The sequence below is a fragment of the Stigmatopora argus genome, chromosome 3 (assembly GCF_051989625.1).
Source record: "Stigmatopora argus isolate UIUO_Sarg chromosome 3, RoL_Sarg_1.0, whole genome shotgun sequence".
NCBI lineage: Eukaryota > Metazoa > Chordata > Actinopteri > Syngnathiformes > Syngnathidae > Stigmatopora > Stigmatopora argus.
In genome coordinates, this window is record NC_135389.1 from 14613418 (window position 1) to 14635554 (window position 22137).

The 22137-nt window shown below is 39.4% G+C and overlaps 2 protein-coding genes across 7 annotated transcripts in view; one reads left to right on the top strand and one right to left on the bottom strand.

Annotated features, from left to right (window-relative positions):
* cep41 (centrosomal protein 41) lies at positions 1-4899 on the bottom strand. 2 transcript variants are annotated; one of them, XM_077595261.1, is made up of 11 exons: positions 4683-4899; positions 3299-3362; positions 3166-3213; positions 3014-3075; positions 2679-2748; positions 2469-2604; positions 2076-2236; positions 1826-1893; positions 1617-1731; positions 1321-1536; positions 1-987 (listed from the first exon to the last, which is right to left on the bottom strand). In XM_077595261.1, exons 1-11 carry the CDS (start codon positions 4719-4721, stop codon positions 863-865), a joined length of 1104 nt encoding a protein of 367 aa, XP_077451387.1. In that variant the 5' UTR covers positions 4722-4899; the 3' UTR covers positions 1-862. The 2 variants fall into 2 exon arrangements, with proteins under 2 accessions (XP_077451387.1, XP_077451388.1); XM_077595262.1 differs by lacking the exon at positions 4683-4899 and adding an exon at positions 3639-4644.
* Positions 4631-22137, top strand: part of poc1b (POC1 centriolar protein B) — a 24685-nt gene continuing 7178 nt past the window's right edge. The window contains exons 1-12 of one of the 5 annotated variants that reach the window (XM_077595252.1): positions 4631-4793; positions 4877-5390; positions 5618-5702; positions 6297-6468; positions 6950-7129; positions 7196-7303; positions 7374-7489; positions 7554-7687; positions 8059-8127; positions 8558-8683; positions 8758-8835; positions 21731-22087. In XM_077595252.1, the coding sequence (XP_077451378.1) occupies positions 5376-5390; positions 5618-5702; positions 6297-6468; positions 6950-7129; positions 7196-7303; positions 7374-7489; positions 7554-7687; positions 8059-8127; positions 8558-8683; positions 8758-8835; positions 21731-22087 (1440 nt within the window). In that variant the 5' untranslated portion in view covers positions 4631-4793; positions 4877-5375. The other 4 variants (XM_077595256.1, XM_077595254.1, XM_077595255.1 and 1 more) reach the window with 4 other exon arrangements.

Genomic DNA, 22137 nt, shown 5'->3' on the forward strand with positions numbered 1-22137 from the left:
TGCACTCTCAAATCCTTTTATTTTGTCTCAAGTGGATGTAGATGAAGCTAAATAAAATACACCCAACTCTGTATTCCATAAAATTTAAAAATAGTCAATGAATCTACAAGTTTAGTGAAATATACATAAATAAAATTCCTCTAAAACCAAATGTAAGAACAAGTTAAACTTGGATAGAATTAACATCACAGTCCAGTGAAATAAAATTAGAAAGTGATTAAAAAAAATACAGAAATGGAAAATCGCAGTAGTATTCAAAACAAAAAGCATTCGTAAGAAAAGTTAATACCACAAATTTAATTAAGGCGAATTAAATATAACTACAATCAATTGCATGTCGACAGAAAATAATAAAATACTATGAAATCATAGGGTAGAAACAGCTTTTCGTAGTTCTAGCGATACGGAAGAGCAAACCCACTAGATGTGGGACAAAGTATGACTCCTATCACAACGCAAAGATCATTAAATTACTTTAGCTACATGAATTTACATTGAAGCGTCTCGGTGTGCTAGCAATGTCACCCCGAATACTTCCAGCAAACACTCTTTTATTTGAAGGTCACTTTAAAGAAAATAAATCACTTCTGATCACATGACCTTAGAGTGTGACACAAACAACACAACAAACGCACGAGTTTTGCAATGATTTGTACGAAGTGTTAGTGTTGTTTCACAAAATGCAGCATTTAAATATGTCTTTTGCTTTACACATTACATTTCGACATATTAAAAAAATCACCATGAAACACAGCTCCTTCATTGCAGTGCAATAGACACTTACGTGCAAACACATTCAAATGTTAGAAGAGGAAATACTACTACAGCATAGCACCTGTAGTTGGTGTTATTGATGGTGATATCACTTCCAAGGCCTCCTAAGCCGCCCACTCTCCCTCGAGGAAATTGAGGATGGGTAGCGGCCGCTGCGAATGCTGACCGCTTTGGACAAACTGCTGCATGTTGACAGTCGACTGGACGTACGACCTTAAGTAATGACACAAACAAAATGTTTCAACAGTAGAATCCATCTAATTCACTCATGACTCGAACATTATATCAAATATCGGGTAAGTAATGAATGCATTATGTTTGATTGTGATTGTATTATTCATCTTTAGCATAAACCATTTTAAAGTAAATCTAATTTTATAATAGTGTTAGAATAAATTATGTTAGAGTATTTTAAGATATTATTACATTAGAATGAAGTAAAATCTAATGCCTAGTCCTATTACAACACGAGACAACCGGAACAGAAAGAACTAACTCATATTAGAGCATTTTGATGTTTGATGGCATTAGTAGAGTGTTCCTTACTACTGCCTGTCATTGAGATGTTCTCCAGCTGGCCTTCAATCATAGCGAGCTCTTCTGCCGTAAACCTCCATCTTTGTCCCGCCGCCTGTATCAAGGGCGGCGGTGGAGGGTGGACGTACTTCCTCAACTTGGACGTCAACGTGGGGGGCAGGCAGGAAGTGGGTATGGTACCTGTCGTCATGCCCTCTGGGAATTTTTGAACAATCACTTTGAGACCTGGAAAAGCACACAATGCCCTAATGATGGTGCTCATCCCGCAGTGGCGAGAAGGGGGATGTAGTCACCCAATACCTTACCTCCGCTGAGCATAAAGAGGTTCTCAAAACCCCGCTGGCACATGTTGGTCGCCGCCTGAATAGCGATGCGCTCATCTTCATCGTACACGACGATGATCTTACCCTCAGCGTTTTTCTTTTTTCGTGCCACGTTAAAGATCAAACTGCACATTTGCTTCTGTTCACATTACGGAATAGGAATGGAGTATCAAGAACGTTTTAAAGGATACATATTCCAGCACTTCTTTGCTGTAAGGATTCATTGTCCGGGACAGCATGGCGATTGGAAAACTGTTAGCTGAAAGGATAGAAAATGAACATCATATTAGGATGCAATTTTGTTTCCAAGTTTGAAATCCTTTGGTGAATAGTTGTGGCTATTTTGGATATTGTGCATGAATTATTTCACTATGAAACTTGTTGTAAGGTGCATCTGAACAAAATGCATTATAATTATAATGAGACGGCAGAAGGACTTACCGGAGATAATGTGGCACTGGTCGTAGAGATCACGGTCGCGGACGTCCAGCAGCAGGTAGGGGCAATCTTTGTAGGGCTTTTCAATGTCCATGCCTGCATCTGCATTAGCTGCCTTTGTTTGGTCGCCATTCACGTTCAGCTCACCGACTCCGTTTATGACCCTGCCATGAAAGTCAACTATTCCTTACAATTCTCGTTCCATAAGAACAGTAGTTTCCAGACATTTCAGCAAAGATAGGCCCAAAAGTGCCATGTTCACACAAACTAAAGCAAGACTATTGTAAATCCACTTAAACTCATCACTAACACAGTGAGGCTAATAAGGTCTTTCCTCATAAATTTAATCATACAGATGTTTGTTTGATACTGCACCTGTTGATGAAATGCTGTTACCTTAACAACGAGGATGTCACGGTACGGCTGTTCTGTGGATTTTTTGCCTTATTCTTGGTCTCTGGTGAGCCATTGACGTGCGCTGCCTCCGGGTCTGCATTAGCTGCCATCGTGCTGCTGTCACCACTGCCCCCATCTGTTTGAGTCATTTAGCATTTTATCATTAGAGCAATTGTTATTCAATCTTATTGGTTGGGCTATTTGACTTACCGTGAAGGCCGTGACATGAATCACCACTGACACACTCATTGAGGTTTGATACTGATGCAACTTGAAGAACCTGAGGGGGAGAACAAAGTTCAAAATTGACACTGGTTAGACCAGGGGTCAAGTTTGGCCCTCGAGGATGCCTATCCAGCCTGTTTTCCATGCCTCCCATGAATCAAATGATTAGCTCACCAGATAGCTCTGCAAAAGCCTGATAACAACTCAGTTTTCCCCCAGGTATAAATAAACCATAAACGTAACAAAAAACTTCAGCGCATAACCATATTAATATGAATCTTTTAACACTTGAAGTAGGCATTAATGTCAAAATGTCTCACCAACTCTGCAAATGTTGTCGCTTTAAAGCGCTTGAAGATTTCGCCTTTGTTGAACTTGTAGTCTGGGGGAAAAAAACATACTAAGATTTATTATTTGACTGTTTTTGTTTTCAAACTAGCGCACGGTTTACAAATGATACCGCCTCACTTACGCTGTTTAATCTCCTCAAGGCGCTCCATGTACTTGGTCAGGCTGACCCCTGTTTTCAAAATACAGCACACTAACTTGGCACAGGTCAAGTGATGTTAAATGATTTGTAATAAATATTAGCAATCAGGACCTACCAGTATCAATTTTTGTTTTGATGTGCTGATACTTGGCATTCTTTGGTATCTGCTTTCTCATGTACTGTGACATGAGGACAGTCAAGACAAGTTCATCAATTAGGGATCATTTAAAAACGGTACGTTTTGTCATTTACATACACTTTGTTCCATGGCGGCCTAGATTCCAAGAGCGGTCTGGTTGCCATGACAACAGAATTCCAAGCTACCGCTAACCAGCTAGTTAGCCTTGTTCCGTCTGTTTTACCTCAAGTTTATGTTGCTAAGTCAATACAGATGCCCCGAACGCCACACTAATATTAAACAAACACCGGAAAAAGGTCAATGTAATAAAAAATACCTGATCGCCGCCGATGCCCCGGTACATCGTTCAGCCGAGTCACGATGCCAAACACGTCGTTTTCACGTTTAAAATCCAAATATGCAAATAATGGAGAAAGATCCCAACTTGATAGCGCGGTTGACTTCCAAGCCAACAATTTCAACTCAAACCAGATGCATTTATTTTTTGTTTTCCTCTTGTATCGTGCGCAGATCGAGCTTATCGATCGTCTGCTTGCACTGAAATGGAAAAAAGGCAGAGAAACTACAAGGCGGACGTTGGCGTGATGACGAGGAAAACGTGTTTTTAAGGCAATATTAAAATGCAAGTGTCCGTGGCGTGGCAACGACAGCCCCTACGTCATCACAAACATTACATCAATGCCATGAGTTTCCCTCCACAGAAACGTCACGTTACGAGATTTTAACGTCATGCATTTTACTTCCGGGTGTAGCTACTTCGCAAATTGACAATCTTGGGATGATTAAAAAAAAGTTAAATTAGGCATTGAACCACTTGTGTAAAGTGTGTAGTTACAGATATACATAAATAAAACATACATAGATAATAGAAACAGAAGGAAAAACATCTGTAGTCTTTTATATTGGAATTAGATCATTATAATTTCCATAAAGCATGATGTTCAATGATAATAAAATTCTTAGTCTGTTAAAGTTAATAAGTATATGATCGTTAAAAGGAAAGTGTATATTACGGTTGCATTTTTTATACGATTTGACGAGAGATTTGTCTTGGGAAACTTAAAATGAACAGTCAATTATGAAAATCGAAAAGCTAATAATGAAATAAAAGGTCTCCCTCCATGGTTGTGAACAATCACTTCTGGGTTCGCGAAGACATTAAAATCCATACACATACGTAGTTTTTAGAACAAAAAAGGGACACTGAATATGCTTTGTGTAACTTGGGCAATGATGTCATTGCAATGATAAATTACCGATAGATTGGCACATTGTGATACGAAGTGACACAATACGACTTTCGGTTTCCAATACATTCCTTCGATATCTTTTGAGAAATATTATACTACTACATTATTACCTGTTGATTTTGGTTTTCAATTTTTCTTACAGACGCCATGTTTCGGTGTGACGTTAACGCGTAAAAGTCACGCGCATGCGTGATTCCCGTTTGAAGGAGCTGTAGCCACAGGTAATGGATATTAGAAGGCTGGCTGTGGCGAGCCGCTGAAGTAAGTCGATGGCCCGTACGGCTATCATCTTCATTTCTTTCAGATCTGGCAACCCTGATTACAAACGACGATGCTGTACGTCGGCGCTTGCTAAACCCGGAAGAACGCTTTACGTCATGTGCAAATGACGAAAGGAATACATCAATTTCGCTCGTGTTTAACTTGATGATAACCCGTGTCGTCATTAATTCACTTATACCATACACTTGTCATTATACGTTAATTCTTTTTTTGTATTATATATTTTTTACTACAACATAACTGGCATTGCCACTGTTCACCTTCGCTGATAGAGGCTTATCTTCTGAATCGCACTATGTAGAATGCGTTGTGTTAATGCACGAATGAGAGCATTATTTATTTTCATTTTTTAATTTAGTTTAGGTTTTTTTTTAGCTTGTCAAGTTCTTCATCACTGTATCCGCGCTTGACTGCTCTTGTCTGGAAGCTTGCAGGAGCGCGCTATGTTTGAATGCCATGGAGGAAACGTTCGATTCCAAAACATTTAGCATCAAATCACTCCAAAAACATCCGCATTCAGGATGGCCTCGCCGCTGGTGAGTAAAACTTCTATTTTGGTTTAAGAACACGATTAGGAATGAGTGAATCTTTTGCATTGCTACAAAATTAGCAATACTACTTCATATTTCTGCTGAATCTTTTGCATTGCTACAAAATTAGCAATACCAAAGGCTGATGCACTTTTCCATTAGTAGTTTCAACAATGTTTGACCAATGGCATACGTGAAATAAGATATAAAATGCATCTCTGACACCACTACAGGATGACCCCAGCATGGAAAGAATGTTTAGAGGACATAAAGATAGCGTCACCTGTGTGGATTTTAATCCGACATCCAAATTGCTGGGTAAGTAACCAGATTTACCTTGTTCCATGTCCTAGTCTGAAAACTTGGCCTGGCCTCAATACGTGCTTGGGAAACTACCAGTCGATTTGGCATGTAGGCAGTCAGATTTGATCCACTTATTGAACTGTATAACATTTGATATGGGACACGTTAAACAGCGCCACCGTGCGTCCAAGCACGATTACTAGTAGATCTTGGCGCAAATAAAGTTTGAGCACCCCTGTTTTAGACATTAAGTACATTACAATTAAAAAAACATTGCCTTCGACACACTTTTGGAACTGTTTTTAATGTAGACCAAATTTAAAAAAAATATATAAAAAATATCCACAGATAATATCAAAATTTGCATTCCACATGTGGCAAAAGAAGTCTTAGTGGCCTTATTATCAGTGGAAGCAGCATATGTTAGCAGCAACATGCTGCAAAAGTTGCAAAAACAAAGTGGAAAATAAAATTTGGACTTTGTCAAGTTGACAGATGAAACTGATTAAGCTCTCATAAAAATAATGGTTAAAGTTTGAATTGTGCAAGATCAAGTGATTTTCTGATTGACTGTAGAAATACAAAGTTTCTGTACTCTTTCCATATCAGCGTCAGGCTCCATGGATCACAGTTTGATGATCTGGAACCTGGCAGCTAAGGGGAAGTGCATGCGCTTCGTCAACCATCAGGATATCGTCACAGGTGTGCAGTTCTGTCCTATTGGAAACCTGGTGGCAACCTCATCTAAGGACAGGATGGTGAGGCTGTGGAAACCATCCTTGTAAGTTGCCAACAACCAAAGTGCATTTATAAGATAAAAATAATAAGAATGGATTTGCCAATTGCAGTGCAGTAGTATCATACCCTCTGAGTGATCCGTCTTGTGAAGTCTCTGTGATACGAAATTATTATTTTTTCCTTCTAAAGTTCTGAACAAATATTTAATTTTAATTCTTGGACAATCTTGACTTTTTCTTGGATTTTTCTAAAGAGTGATATGGTGGAAGTATAACTTAAAATATTTAACAATATAGATTGGTTCAAAGTTACATGCAAAAAAAGTCCACCATAGTAATAGTAACATATAAACCTAATTTTTAACAAGTGACTACATAAATAACCCATAAATAAATGCTCCAAATATCCAGATTGATTTGGTGTATTTTTGCTACTTCTTTGTACTCACATCAAAACATATTTTTCCACATTTTAGTTGGATCTCATGATATTTCTCAATTCAATTCAATAGTTTTGTGTTTCAGAAAAGGTGAGTCGACAGTGTTCAAGGCACACACGGCACCTGTGCGAAGTGTGGCGTTCTCCTACGATGGCGCGAAGCTGGTGACGGCGTCCGACGACAAGTCAGTGAAGGTTTGGAGCGTCAGCCGGCGATGCTTCCTCTACTCGCTCAACCAGCACACCAACTGGGTGCGCTGTGCCAGGTATTTGGTCATGCTGATAACTCCAAAGTCCTATTTAAGATGCTAATGGAGCATTTCTACCTGTAGGTTTTCACGAGACAATCGCCTCGTGGTGTCCTGTGGGGACGACCGCACTGTCAGGCTGTGGGACACATCCAGCAAAAATTGCATCAATTGCTTCACAGACTCTTGCGGGTATTTTACTTTCTGAATTAGGATGTTGCTGTGTCTCTTCTGCCTTTTCCCATACTTTTCTACTTTCTAGATCCGCAACTTATGTGGACTTTAACACGAGAAGCACATGTATAGCATCGTCGGGAGCGGATAGGAGCCTTAAAATTTGGGACATCCGTACCAATAAGCTCATTCAGCATTATGAAGGTAATCAAGAAGCATAGACGAAGCTTAGGAACGCTGTTCATTTAGTCAAATGTTTGCTTTGTAGTTCACAAAGCAAGTGTCAACAGCTTCTCATTCCACCCGTCCGATAACTATCTAATCAGCGGCTCCAGTGATGGCACTATTAAAATCCTGGACCTGCTGGAGGGGCGCCTTATCTACACCCTACATGGGCATAAGGTTTGTTTAATTTAATAAGTATGAGGGCACCTTGTTAAGGTGAGTTTTGGCGTATTCCATTGTGGTGTCAGCAGGAAATCTCTCCAACACCCAGCTTTACCCCAATAATAAGTGGTGATAAAAACAAAAAATTGGCAAGTAAATGAAAAGGGTGACTGTTGAAAGACCCTGATGGCATCTAGAGGCTGTTTGATGGCAGTACTACAATGGCTTTAAAAATGTAATATGATCTATAACTGAGGATGATGAGAATAGATAGACGGCGATGGTAAGTTTAATATTGCATTGCACATATATTTATATATCTAACAAGTTACGGCATTTGCCAAAATCATTTAAAAAAATTAAATGTTTTTTTTTGTTTTTTTTAGGGGGCCGTTCTGACTGTGGCCTTTGCTATGTCTGGAGACCTTTTTGCTTCCGGGGGTAGCGATTCACAGGTTAGTTCAGAGATATTTTTTTAAATGGAAAACACATCAATATAGTGACCGAGTGTTATCTCTCACAATGCAGCGCTGATGTCAGCATCAAATATTAATGTTCATATAAACTGCATCGTTAGTGATAAAATATTGATACACTAGCATCAAATATACATATAGTGTAATGTAGTAATGGGTAGATGAGACATCGGGAAACATCATGACAAATTTGTCAGATTTTTTTTTTTTTTTTTTTTTATCATCTCTATCATTAGATATTACTCTCAGAAATTGTAATGCCGTATATTACTTTATTACTCCTTCAAGAAAGTAATTAGTTATATTCATGACTTGTCTGAAACTATAAAGGATATAAAAATGCATATACAATATTCTACTACTAATATAGTTTAATAATACAGTTCTTTTTTTCTCTTCTGTCAACCAGGTGATGTTGTGGAAGACCAATTTTGGCACCAAATCATACAGGGAGTTTTTGGAGCAGCACAGCCAGCGGACAGCCACTGGATTCTCTCCCCACCAGAATGATCAACAGTCTCCCTCAGATATTCAGGTGGCTTTTGTCCCATATTACCATCTCTCAGCATTAAAAAATTTGTCTGCATGACTTTTTGTGCATATTCACAGATAACTCCAGGGGTGACGGACACACACTCAAAGAAGCCAACAATTGTTGAGATGCAAGAAGCTAGTCACCAAGACCTAGTGAGTTACATATTTATTGTTGTTATAGTTTACGGTTTTAATTGAAAATTAAGTATTGATTCCTCTGCATATTACTTCTATTCTCATTAAGAAAGCAACAAAAATATTGGCATTTTTATCCTCCCCAAATAATGATTTATAGCATTATTTTATTTAGGGCTACACATATTGGCTTGGTATTTTACTGTTATGCTATGGCTTTTTGAGTAATGTTTAGGGTTGTGTTAATGCATGTGATACCAGTTATGGCCACCACGTGGTACTGCAGCCCAGTCTTTGCTTTTGGACACTGCACTCCGAAAATAACTTTCCATTTTCTCTTGCCAGCCCCTCTTAATGTAGTATAGTGTGTAGAAACAAGCGATGGCCAGGTTGCAGGTCACCTACACAGGGGATTTGGACAAACAATAGACCGGTCGCCAGTCAACCACAAAACACACTTTGACAAACAATGCACTGATTGCCAACCAAAGTCATCCAACATGCAGAAAAACAAACCTTCAACTCCTGTTCAGACTCAAGGACAGGTTTAATGGTTCATTCATATGGTGATATAACATCATCTTTATATATGTGTCTGAGTGTGTGTTGTGGCCTACTTCTGTCAATGAATCGGCTGCGGCTGCAGTATGGGAGGATGCCATGAATGGAATAAGCCAAGTGGAAGTCATTACAAGAGGTCGGCTTGATTGACACAAGTAGCCACTGTCATCCCACCAATAGCAAAGCACTTTTGTGGCCTTGTAATCGGGCAGTGCTTGTATTTCCTGATTGCCTTTTGGAATATCATTATGGTACCACTTTAGGGGATTTTTTTACACAGAAATCTTGATTGTGAGGTGTAACTGAAGATCTGACTCTAGATCATGTCCAAATTTGCAGTAATTATTTTATCACTCATGTTAATAACACTAGAGAGCATTTCGTGTTTGCCATGTCGGCACACAGTTCTGAGGTTTAGGGATTAAAATCCATTTGGAGGGCATAGTCTCATTTGCCCTGACGTTAACGCACGACAGTCTAGTTTTTTTTACTTGCGGATTGACATTGATTGGTAACTATTCCATCTCCCCCCAAAAATGTCCTGTCATTTACTGGGTCCCAAAACAATCTTCATAAATGCTACTCGCCACTGCCGACCATTTTTGTTTGTTCATTTGTGGTCTTCTGTTGGCTGCAGTATGAAACAGTTTGTTGTTGTTTTTAACAACATTATGTTCTCCGTTGACTTATGAAAACGACCAGGTTATTGCTTGAATTGACATTATGTGACCCGACGTTGACTGCTAACCATTCCGCCATCTGTCTCCATGGATGACTAGTTTTTTGCTTGTTATGGATAATAATAAAAAAAGGATCTTTGGGTTAGTCTCACTCAATCCATTCGTATTGAATGGTTGGTTATCTGGAATATCCACTCTACTCTTATTCCGTCTACCCACTCATCTCCCTCCTCCTCTTCCGAATGATTCTCTGGCGCATGTGAAGGCATGTGCTGGGCGAGTGAGAAGTGGAGAGGGAGATGGAGAGAAGTGGAGATCACTGGAGGAGAACAGCAGTGGGTGTTGGACAGGCTGTTGGGGGTGGGATGCTTTGAGGAGTGCACGTGCCGGTGCCCCGGGACCCTGAGGGCCCGCCACTGTGTTCTAAAAATAGAAAAGCCAGAATATGTTTGTCACCCACTCACTGCAAGCAACCTAGCGTAGTAAACCTGTTCACCACTTTTGGCGCTGTTAATGCATCATCCAACTATCATTAAATGTCTGTAGATTATGTCGACTTTTGGTGATTCATTAGTCATGTGTTGTTAATAACATGGTACTAGGCAAACCTGTCGGCTTACTGGGACTACTCTTCTTTAGAAACTAAGCATAGTAACAAAGTATCGTGTAATATTTGTAAACCGAGCATTTTCTGAGGAGGTACCAGCAATTAAAAAAAAAAAATCATTTAATGGTTACATTATTTTTTGGTATTATTTTTAGCTGTCTATAATTATGGGCATCGGATCGGTAACGGCAAAACATCTTGGGGGAGGGAGATACGAACAGAAGTGAAAATAATCAGCATCGGGAAATCTGTAGTAGTATAACAGGCAACTTTTTGCTATTGTTATCATGGCATAAATATAACCTTATGTTTAACGATTGCACAGAAAAATCATCCTTGTCAATCACTCTACCGTTACATTTTTTATGGTAAAACTCCTATTTGTTGTCAACTAGTGGCCTTCTAAAGGTTCATTGCATTTTTTTTTTTGAGACATTGCGTTTTTTCCTAAAATACGAGTTTTTGTGGTCAACCATTTCTGGATCTTTTGTATACTTTTCATTCTTGAAAACACACCTCCATCACCAGGAGCCTTTTAGTCACACTCCATCCCTCAGAGTGCTTTCCCTTTTGCCCCGCCTCCATTTTTCGCTCTAATGGTTCCCAGCAAAGGTGATGGTGGGGAATGGGGACGGGGGGTGCATAAGTCGCCCGAGGAGGGTACGTGGGCGGGAGATTCGGCTACTTGCAGTTCCGCTGCTGTCGGCGTTGACCCCTTTATAGTCTTTTTGGATGTAGAAAATGTTCGAATGTAATTCTTTAGCATACCCTCCACCAGTATGAAACAACTCTTCTTTCAAGTGATTATTCAATTACATGGCAAGCACCTGATTGTTGTTGAATAATATTTCCCCCAAGGTACCATGAAAATGCTTGTTAGCTTGAAAAATTCCAGGTCAGTCACAGCTTACCAGTGACTGAGAATAAAACACTCTTTGCTCTAGAGAAGATAAAAACCTCAAATTAGATATCATTTCTTGCAAAATTCCCCAAAAGAGTTTATTGGGCTGCTCTGTGTGTCATTGCAAGATTTTTTTCATAGCCGCGGGTTTGATTTGTGTTGATAAAATATGCCATTTTGTACATATTTATGTCGCAATACAGTGTTTTCTGGTCAACTGTTGGGATTATGACCTTTTTATGTTCTAGCTACTTTGTACCCATAAACAACATTTTGTGGTTAACTGCTCCATTGCTCCATGCCTTTTTAATATTGAATTAAAATGGCAAGGTATTAACATTCACCTTTCCTAGAGTATTTTCTCTTTAACACAACTCCTGATCATTCATGCTGCAGTCTTTGTGTGCATGTGTGCGTTAAAGTGGTGATTAGGTGACAACCGAGAGAGTGTGATTGAGTTACCGGACATTGTCTTGTGTTTCACCACCGACGCGTGGTGTGACGCCAGAGTGTGCCGACCGGGTGTCCTCTAGCCAGCTATCTCCTTTGCGGTCATTTGTCCTCTGGCATTGTGTGTCCACGGTGGAATTCCGATCCCTCAGTTAGAACTCGCACAATTGCACACGCATCGCAGCACCTCGTGTGGAGTTTCCTGCGCAAAGGGGATGCTGGGAGATTGAATTGTGCCAGGGGTTTAGTTTCCATATTTAGATAGTGTAGAGGAGAGCCGGAGTGACAAGTTGTGGCAGAAAGGAGCTAAAGATAGCAAAATCTCCAAGGGGGTGGAAGGAAGGGGAGATTCTTCCTTACATTAGGACTAGGACCGAAAAAGACTAAAAGTCTTTTGGCATGTAGTATTAAATGACCATAGGGATATCCCTACCACTTTTCCCCACCTGAGTCTCGACCCTTGCAATATAATGGTTATTCTATTTCATAGACACAGGATGTTGTAGATACGTCTATCAAACAATGCAATCCTTTATATATTATACCGTTATTTTTACCTTCAAGCTCTTGAGAGAATCGTCCTCCGTCCTTTGTATAAGTCATTTTAGCTAACCTCTTTTGGCCTTTTGGTTATGCAACTCACATTTTACACAGGGATGAATTGTTGATGCCTTCGACACGTTTTATGCTTGGCTTTGTTCATTTCGGAAATTCTCATTAAACAAAGAATCCTTTTCTCTTTACCCTTTCAAGGTTCCAAATTGGCAAATAAGCATGTTTAAGCCTGTTATTGCAGCTCATTATCTTGAACGTCGCTTCCTAATCATAATTGTCTCATAATTGGGGTCCTATGGCGATGAATTAAGCCTTTGGAAATCTCAGAGGTTTGGTTGAAGGAAAATTACGGTTGTATTGAAGAATTTGCATTATTCAATAATGTTTGTAGCTAAACCTATGCCATTTTTAGGATATGTTTTGACATCATTTTAGTAAAATACAGTAAGTATTGTTTTTAGTGCACCCGTAGAGCGTAATGGCACTTTCATATACTATAGCCATTAGTAGTTCCAGTAATTTCCCTGAGGTTCTCACCCTCACTCTTTACATGTTTTGTTTTTATGTTGGTGTTCGTAGGAGTTAAAGGCCCCCATGTAAGATGCTTAAGCGATGGCTGCTCAACCAGTATGTGTGGGAACGTGGCAAAGTTTACAGCAGCAAATACGTAGTGTCTAAGAGGCTAACCCAATGGCCGCATTATCTTCTTGTACGACAATCAACAATCAGCCCGGAGCTTATTCTCAATGGAAATTAGTTTCTCACAGGTTCTTTGCGCTCCTTTTGGTATTAGCTCCAGTGCTAAAGCGGCTTAGGACCCACTTGCGTTTGTGAGGGTGCGTGCACGTGCACCATTGCAGCTCAATTTAATCTTCTGCATCTACGTTATGAACAGTGCTTGCTCATATCCAAAAAGGGGAGGCACCTGCGGTATTTGGCATTTTTTGAATACTGTAAATGACCCAATAATTCCCTGCATTTCCCCTTCCTGTTAATGACTTGTATTACTGAAGGTTTTGTGCCGTGGCTTTAATGACTTGTATTACTGAAGGTTTTGTGCCGTGGCTTCGGCGTGGGGTCATTTTGGACTCAATGGCGCTGGTAATTCTGTGTGTGCCCTACAACTGACTGGCGAGCAGTTTAAGGTCTTGTCCTCTTTGCGCATGAAGTCAGTTGGGATAGGCTTCATTGACCCTGACAAGGATAAGCAGTGTTTAAAATGGATGGATGTTTTGCAGGACAAATATCCCATAATGAAATATGAAAATATATAAACAAATGTTTTTCTTGTGAACTTGCGGGCTGCATCTTGCAGTACATCCGAGCAATCAGTCCATTCTTAACTTCTGATGAATTTATGTTTTAAATGACAAAATGATGTCGTTGGATCGGTGATTATTTTGTTGCTAGTAGTCACACACAGGCCAATGAATCAAATCCTAAATATATGTATTTTAAAAACCATATCTTTATCCAATTCTAATCCTTTCTCTGACAAATCAAAATGGAAGGATTTCAAATTGGCTTTTGCATCCGTTGTTTTTTTCTGAAAGTGGCCTTCAGAGAACAATGCTTGCACACCCCCTATTTAGTAGTACAAAAGAGGAACAAAGCTAAAACACTTGATTATAAATGGCAGGCTGTGGGATGCTAATAGCAGGTGGTCAAAGCAGAGACGAGAGCACCCAGCATGTCCGCCATAGGCATGGACGGCGGTGGGCTTGACAGACAGAGCGATGGGGGGATTCGAGACCATGCTGTGACTTTGGCCTTCACAGCACAATGTGGGGGTGTCAAGATAGCTTAGACCCCGTACCCCTCTGGGCTGTAACAGCCACAGGTGGGCTGTGTCATAAAGGCTCTTGGTATACTAAAATGCAGTTCATGAGCCTTCACAAATACAATAGGACTGCAAAATCATGTCACTATATAGCCAAAAAAGTGAGATTTTTTGTTGTTGTTGAAATTATTCTTGTATCATAATTTGAGGATAGGAATTATTGATGAGAATGAAATTATTTCTCAATTTTCTATTTTGTTTGTTTTCGCACAAAAATAGCTTTGTTGTGTTAAGTAAAGTTGCAATATATCTGTAATTTGTAATAATAAAACTGATCGGCTTCCTGTAGATAATCAGCAGTCCAACGCCCCTCGTGAGCATAAGTGGTACAGTTAATGTTTGGATATGTAACAAATTAAACATTTTCGGAGAATAGAGTAGTACAATTTATTCAGAACTATGGCACTTTGATATAAAGAAAAAAAGTATGAATCCTATTAGTCAATTGCGCTATGTCAGTGTGACATTTTTGTCACTCTTAAAGTAGTCGCTCTGGGATGTTTGTTTTAAAGAAGGTGTGTAATGTGGTAAGTCCACATGGCATGTGCTCTGCTGGCCAGAAAGCTAAGATTAACAACCGAGTATTGTGTCCAAAAGCTGATTACTCTAGTGGCAAAGAGCTGATCGGGCCAATTTTTCATGTCAAAGCATCTCTCCTTGTGCACTGTGGGCGGCAAATGTATTCAATGAGTGGTGCTGTGCTGCTCACAGTGAGAGGTGCATCAATCAATGTGGGGAAGAGGAAGTAGTTTCAGTGCTTGTGCAAACTTGAAAGTTAAACGGGGGCACATCCATGTAACAGGGATCCATCTTTTGGCCTCCTATACAAACAAATTAGCTTTCAGTTGGTAAACCCTGGATTTGCCCGCCTAATCTCCAACCAAAAGTCAGTTTTATTAAATTGTCGCTGTCCGAAAACAGTGTATTTTGATTTTTTTTTCCTTGACAAAATTTCTACAAGGTATTAAGAATGGGTTTCTAGCCTTTTCATCATTTTTTCATTCTTCTTTGTGTTTAGAGTTAAAAGCAACACACCTGACTTTCCAAATATGGAGTGCTATAGCAGCAATTTGTCACAACGTTCTTTTCTAAATGCATCCAATGTGAAAAGTGGAATCACTTTTTTACAAAAGACACACCCGATAAATTTACTTCAGCTTAGTCCTACATTTTCTACCTCCATTTATCCATCTGTGTGTGAAAATGTGAATTATGAGGGTAAATCTTACTTACTAAGGAGCTTTAAAATGGGCTAATCCCTCACCAAGCCACAATGACGCTTATTCACTTCCTGGATATGAAAGGATTCGCCTCCGCTTGCCGGGAAAGAAACGGTGAGAGGTGGGAAAATAATTCATAAAAACAACAGCAGAAGAGGTTGGGGAGTGACTAAACGTGTCAGCGTAGGCCTCGTTTCTGACTGACATATTTTCTGTAAAAGGCCACTGTGTGATGACTTGTCACATAATTTACAGAAATAAAAATACAAAGGATTCCATCAAATCTCTGATTTCAGCTGTACGATTTTAGCTCACGTTTTTGGTAAGAGGGGAATTTGTGATCATGTCCAGGAAGCTGGAGATAACCCTCAATGTTAAGATGGATGTCAGCAGATCTTGTGAAACATATGTTTCCGGTCCATGTCGAAAAGCTTGTCACCACAACAAAAATCATTAAACAACACATTTCTCGGAATCAGTAGGCTTTGACTGTGTTGTCATATTCCTTTTACAACAAAATGGTGTGACAGTGTAACATGACATTGACCTGAATTAGTGTCGTGTGTCACCAGCAAAGAGAAAACAGGAAGTGTTATTTCGTCAGTCACCTTTAAATACAATTAAAATGAGGAACCAGAGTAGATAAATGACTGAACCATAGAAAAAGAAGGAACTGAAAGTTCCTCATTTTGCAGTGTCCACATAAGTTTCAGTGCGGTGCTTTCGACAAGTTGAGTCAGATGGCTAGATTACGCCACTTTTCCAGTTTCAATTGCCCAAGTTGTCTGCTACGTTAACATGTTATTAAACCGATTTAAAATTGAAACTATTTTGAAGGCCCGTCTGTCAATGCTCTTTCACCTACACTGGACAAAATCATTGACATTGTCAAATAGTCTAATTTTAATTTAATATTCGTCTTGAGCTTGGCATTGTTTTTTTTTTTTAATTGGCGGATTATAAATTTGAGGTTAACACACCGGGGGTAGATTTTCTACAATTTGTGGCCAGGCATTCACAAGATACTGTGTGTTTGAGTGTTTTTAAGGTCATTGTTGTGTAAAGGTAAACTGAAATAGGCTGCAGTGTTGAATGATAAGTGTTTGAGAATGAAATCTATTTTAAAATATAAAAACGCTAGTGCAGCTGCCACTTGTGTGGCGAGGACGCCGAGGATTAATTGTTTTTTTTTATAGGAAAGGCTCTTCTCCTCTGTTATTGTGTTGCTTTGAAGAAGATGAGGGTCGTGATGGAGGATGGTCCTTATTATCCACTCTGCTGTGATAATTTAGAGATGCTAAAATCATCTTATCATTAAAGCTACACTGTAAAGCAAGTGATCCTGTGAAGGGCTGTTGTGCTTTCTCAACAGGGGCCAAATACAATGTTTGATTAAAAAAAGGACTGAGCATGCAATTGTTGACGGCAATCAGAAATGTTATGTAAGAATTAATATGCAGTCTTTTAGCAAGTGTCACTCTGGACCAAAAGGAAGTTGTTTCAATGAAATAATTTACTATTAAGTACAGTAGTAGTGGTTGCTACTTGGCCACTAATTGTTAGAATTTGGCAATGAAATCCACAAAAGAGGTTGCATCAGGCACATCAATGCCACTACTGATCATATGTTTAAAAACTTGGCATAGATGTTCAATTTGTGAATAATAATAGCAGTATATTTCACATGATGTGGTTTTTCCTGTAGGATTTCAGAATACTAAAATCGTTAGTTTAGCATTTAGCTCAACGAGCAGCCTAATAATACAAGTGAAGCTGCGGTTGCTTTTAAAGAAGGAAGCTCCACCTGCTTATGTAAGAATGTCGAGCCAGGGATGAGTCATGGTCATGGGACGCTGAGGGTTGTCCTTATGCTAAAAGCAACTGTGCCATGACGTTGGACCAAAACAAGAAACGAAAGAAAACCAGCAGCGTGCCAACACACCTTTTTTAGTGTATTTCATCAATTTGAAGTACGTACAGTCAACAATGCTGTTATTTCACAAAAGACCCTGTAAAATCTGTGAGAAGAGTCAGCATTGTCCTTCATATAAAACACAGCAATGTCAGGATGTACAGGACAGATACTGAGACTTCTGATGTCGTTGTTGTAATTTACACATTCACTTTTTTCTCCAACAAAACATGCTGGAAAAATCTGGGGAAGAAATTTAAAAGTTACCAACTGTGTTGTGCAAAATTAGATGGAAGGGTCCAATGGAAGTAGGAGTGGGCAATATAGCTTCAAAATCATACGACAATATTTGAAGAAAATTTGCAATGGCAGCCTTTGATAAGGTAGCTCCAATAGACACCCTTATTCAACGAGGCATCTCTGTGTACATGTCTGTGTTGACAAAAAACAGCTAGCACACACGATTTAAATTTGCCAATGACTGTTAAGCACAATAATTTTACACTTTACAAGCAATGCAATGCATTAAGAGGCATTACTATACCAAGGCGTTAGAAAAAAATGTTTTTTAACCTAAACTGCGCATGCAGGGTATTGTCTAGCAAGTCTGTACTATTTCTCAGGTGTCCCAAAACAATCTCACATTTTTTTCAGTGCATCCCTACTGTATATTCACTTAAGGACAAAGTGGGCATCGTTGTGCTGCTCCTGCTCTTCAAATTTGTCCGTAACCTCTGACTTCAGCATATCACTGCAGCCTAAAAACTGCAGTATTTCATAAAATATCACCACCAAAAGTAATACGTATCATCAATGGTATAATATGGTAAATCGTTAAATGGCAGGATATTACATTATCTTCCCTGAAGAGGGTCAGATCTCATCAGAATAGCGTTGAAAGAGGCCTTGTTGATGGCAGCTAATGTATTATTCCAGTCTGAGACATTTTCCCACTGGAACATCCTTTGACTTTGGATGTGTTGGGATGGGAATCACATGTTTTGTGTTTTTTGGCAGATAAAATCAGCACCTGGCACACGTATCATGTGTGTCATTCTTTCAGATTTACTTGCATGTTCTCAACGCTGCTCATGAGCGATGGAACAAAAGGGCCCTTTACAGCATGGAGCAAACTATGAAAATATAATTTGTACTTCTATCACTTCCCTGCTGGTCGCCAATATTTTGTCACATGAATGCAATGCTTGACCACAAAAACATGTCTAATGAGATTAGACATGGATGTAATTGTCCTTCATTACTGGAATGGGCAAAAAGATATTTACTGTTTTAGAAGTGAACGCATTTTTAGCGATAAACTCAGTAGGTCAAAGTTTAGTGCAGCAATTGAACAAACAGGTTTTTTTTGTGCTCAGGGACACAGGATGTTTACCATCCTGATGATGACCGTGACAATGCTGCCCCAACCAACCCCTGCCAAAACCATCTGTTTTGTGTGTGTGTGTGTGTGTGTGTGTGTGTGTGTGTGTAATTTGAGCTTTCATTGATCTGTAAGATTTATTTTCCTGTAAAAATTCAATGGTATACAAAAAATAGGTATTTAAGCACACAAATTTTATGGCTATTAACCACAAAAAGATGGAATTCAGAAAAAAAAAATTGACTACAAAAGTTGTCGTTTTGCAGTAAAGCTGAACGGTCGACCAGAAACGTTTAACTAGAAAAAGTGCGTCTCATCTAATGGCAATGTGTCGAACAGAAAAAAGTTACAATTGGATCGAGAAATGCAAAGATTCACCAAGCAAACTTTTTTTTCCACAAAAAGTTGTCATTTAGCTTTAAAATACATAAATTGACCACAGAAATCTGCCTTTTTTCTAAATGACCCGCCACTATTCAGCCGTAACCAGGCCTTGGCACGGATAGTTGTGTGTGTGTTCGTGTGTATGTGTGTGTCATTGAAAAGCCGCCAAGCAGGATGTTTTGGTTTGAGCGTGGGCGGATGTCGCTGAGATAGATGAGCGGATGTCGACTTCCTTTAAAAAAAAAAAAGAAGTAAGAGCCGCACCTCTGGCAGACATTTAGTTTGTTTAGACGGCGTACACTCTTACATGGTTTGTGGGTGGCGCATCTCCTGCAGGTGCTTTGTCTTCCTGCGCCTCCGGGCGTGGCGCCCCAGCAAACACAGCTTGCACTCTTTGCACGATACAATCATCAAAAGCCAGCCACCTGACTTCCTGTGTGTCAGGGGATCAAAGCAAGTTGGTAATTATCTACTTCAAGTCGATAAGTATCAACATGCGCACGTTGTTAAGGAAGTTGTTTTCTTTCACAATAATTTTTTTTGTCTTCATTTAGTCAGACGTTGACATTTATCACCATGATAATACACGTGTTTAGGCATTAAAGATCTTTAAAGGTCATAGGTGTCATTGATGGTTTGGTAAATGACACAATTTAACATTTTCAACAACTCTCGAATACTTATTTCGATACAAATTCTAAAAGGTTGCCGCATAATATCCAATGTGTTTTTGTACATATCAACAGATGTTGTCTTCAACAGGGTTCCAATTTACTTTTTGTAAACCTCAAAGACAACTTGTTTTATCATTCAAACCTGTGACAGTTATTACAGAAAGTGACCTCATAGCTGAGGACACAGGCGGTCAGCTGTGATGATTGAAAAGTAACATCATATTCAAAATAGCCTCCTTTCCATTTTGAATATCGTCCACAGCTGTGGGATCAAACGATTTATTAGCATGTGGGCTTGGATTAGTCGGGCTCTCTGCTCTGACATAGTGGAACTGTTTGATGTCACCTCAAGAGCCTTTTTTTATGATTAACTGCCGATTTCTTCTGTTCCAAAATCATTTTTTACATATTTTTGGGGGGCCTGAATACTACTTTTTCTGGTCACTATTGACATTTTTTATGTGATTAAGTAGTAACTATATTTATGCTCCAAAATGCAATATTTGCAATGCTTTTGCATTGTACTAAAAAGTTAAAATACACATTTTTGTATGAACCTATTCATATTTAACGGTTATTCATTTAGTCAAAATACGTTTTCTGATGAGCAGCCCTTATTTTTTTGGTAGCAAAATCCAAACTTGTCCGGTCAGCCACTGTATGTGTTTGTAAGCAATTTTACCTTTAACACAGTCCGTATTTGTTTATGTTAACCTGAACTAATGCCATCCTTTTCATGCCTCTTAATTCGCACAAAGGGTAATCAGTGGGGTCCTGCTGATTGGCGCTCAGTGCGTCCTGCTTATCTACCTCTAGAATGGGCTTGATTGCGACCACTCTTCCTGTATGGGCCGACTCGAGGGGGGTCTGGATGCACTCAGTGTAAATGAGTTTAGCAGATGTCAACCAGATGTGCTGCTGAGCAGGAGGAGATGAAAAAGAGATTGCCGGCCAGAGACAGAGTCAGCTTTGTTCACCTCTGTTGAATACCTTCTATCTTCCCCTTCTCCTCATGTGTCTCTACACTCCTCCTCCACTCCTGCCATCATTAACGGCTCTTTGAAGCCAAGACAGGAAGAGCGCCGGAATTGATAGGTCTATGCGTTAAATCTGGAATGTGTGACACCCTCCTCTTGCTTCCTTCCTTTCTATGTGTGGGGGTGATAATTGTGTAGTGGACAGTAATTCTCTATTCTTCGGACAAATATTTTTGGTTCAAAACAATACTATTTGTGGGAATTTATTGTGTTTTGTTTTGCCAAAATACAGCTTTCTGGTTTTGAAATTATAATTTTTTTTCCTTACCAAAATAAAACTTTTGTTCTAATATGCTACTAGTGTGGCTATGAATTCATTTTTAACCTCCTATGACCTGTGGTCCACATTGTGGACATCACATTTTTGGTTGGCAAAGACTACAATGTTACATTTTGGACTACAAGGGTCTGGCGTCCACTTCTGATGTGGACATCATTTTTCGCAGGAAACTACATGTAAAAAGAATTATTTTCTTTTTTTTTTACACTCGTCAAGTCCCAATTAGCCGAGCAAGATTTTGGGTTTTAGGAGGATAAATGTCTTGTTGTCATCAATTGTATTTGCATGTCTTGTTGCCTAGTGTTAACAGTCATCCAAGATGGCCATTTTTGTGACCAATGTAAGTTTGAGCTTAATCATTCCATTGTTTTAATTGTCTTGGAAATATGTTGTAAATATTATGTAATGTAATGACTATGTATTCTCTACAGCACTCTGACAACAACATTGACATCCCCGAGAGTCAGTCTTCTGTCACCACGCCCAGAGATGCTGAAAACTTGCCAAAAGAAGATGGCAATCGCAAGGGAGGTCGAGGGAAGCTACGAAAGGACAAGAGCAAAAAAAAACCAAAAGACAAAAAAAAGATTAGCAAAAAACACCAGGAGGATGGCAAGGCACAAGAGACCCCGGAAGAAGTCCAAACAACGCAACCAACGCAACCAACGCAACCAACTCAACCCATGCAACCAATGCAACAAGTGGCCCCACCGGTAGACATGCAACAATCACCTGTTCTGAACTCCATCTTGCAGCACATGGTCAAGCAGCTGGAAGTTCTTACACAGGTATGTCAGGACTGATAAGAACGCAGGTTCAGACCTTCCTCTGTGGAGTT

Bases quoted from the DNA above. Each gene is read 5' to 3' on its own strand.
- cep41 (XM_077595261.1), bottom strand. From the start codon at position 4,721: ATGGCGTCTGTAAGAAAAATTGAAAACCAAAATCAACAG. The intron at 3,363-4,682 runs GTAATAATGTAG...CTCATGTCACAG, and splicing joins TTGAAAACCAAAATCAACAG to TACATGAGAAAGCAGATACC. The intron at 2,605-2,678 runs GTAAGTCAAATA...TGACTCAAACAG, and splicing joins TTCATGTCACGGCCTTCACG to ATGGGGGCAGTGGTGACAGC.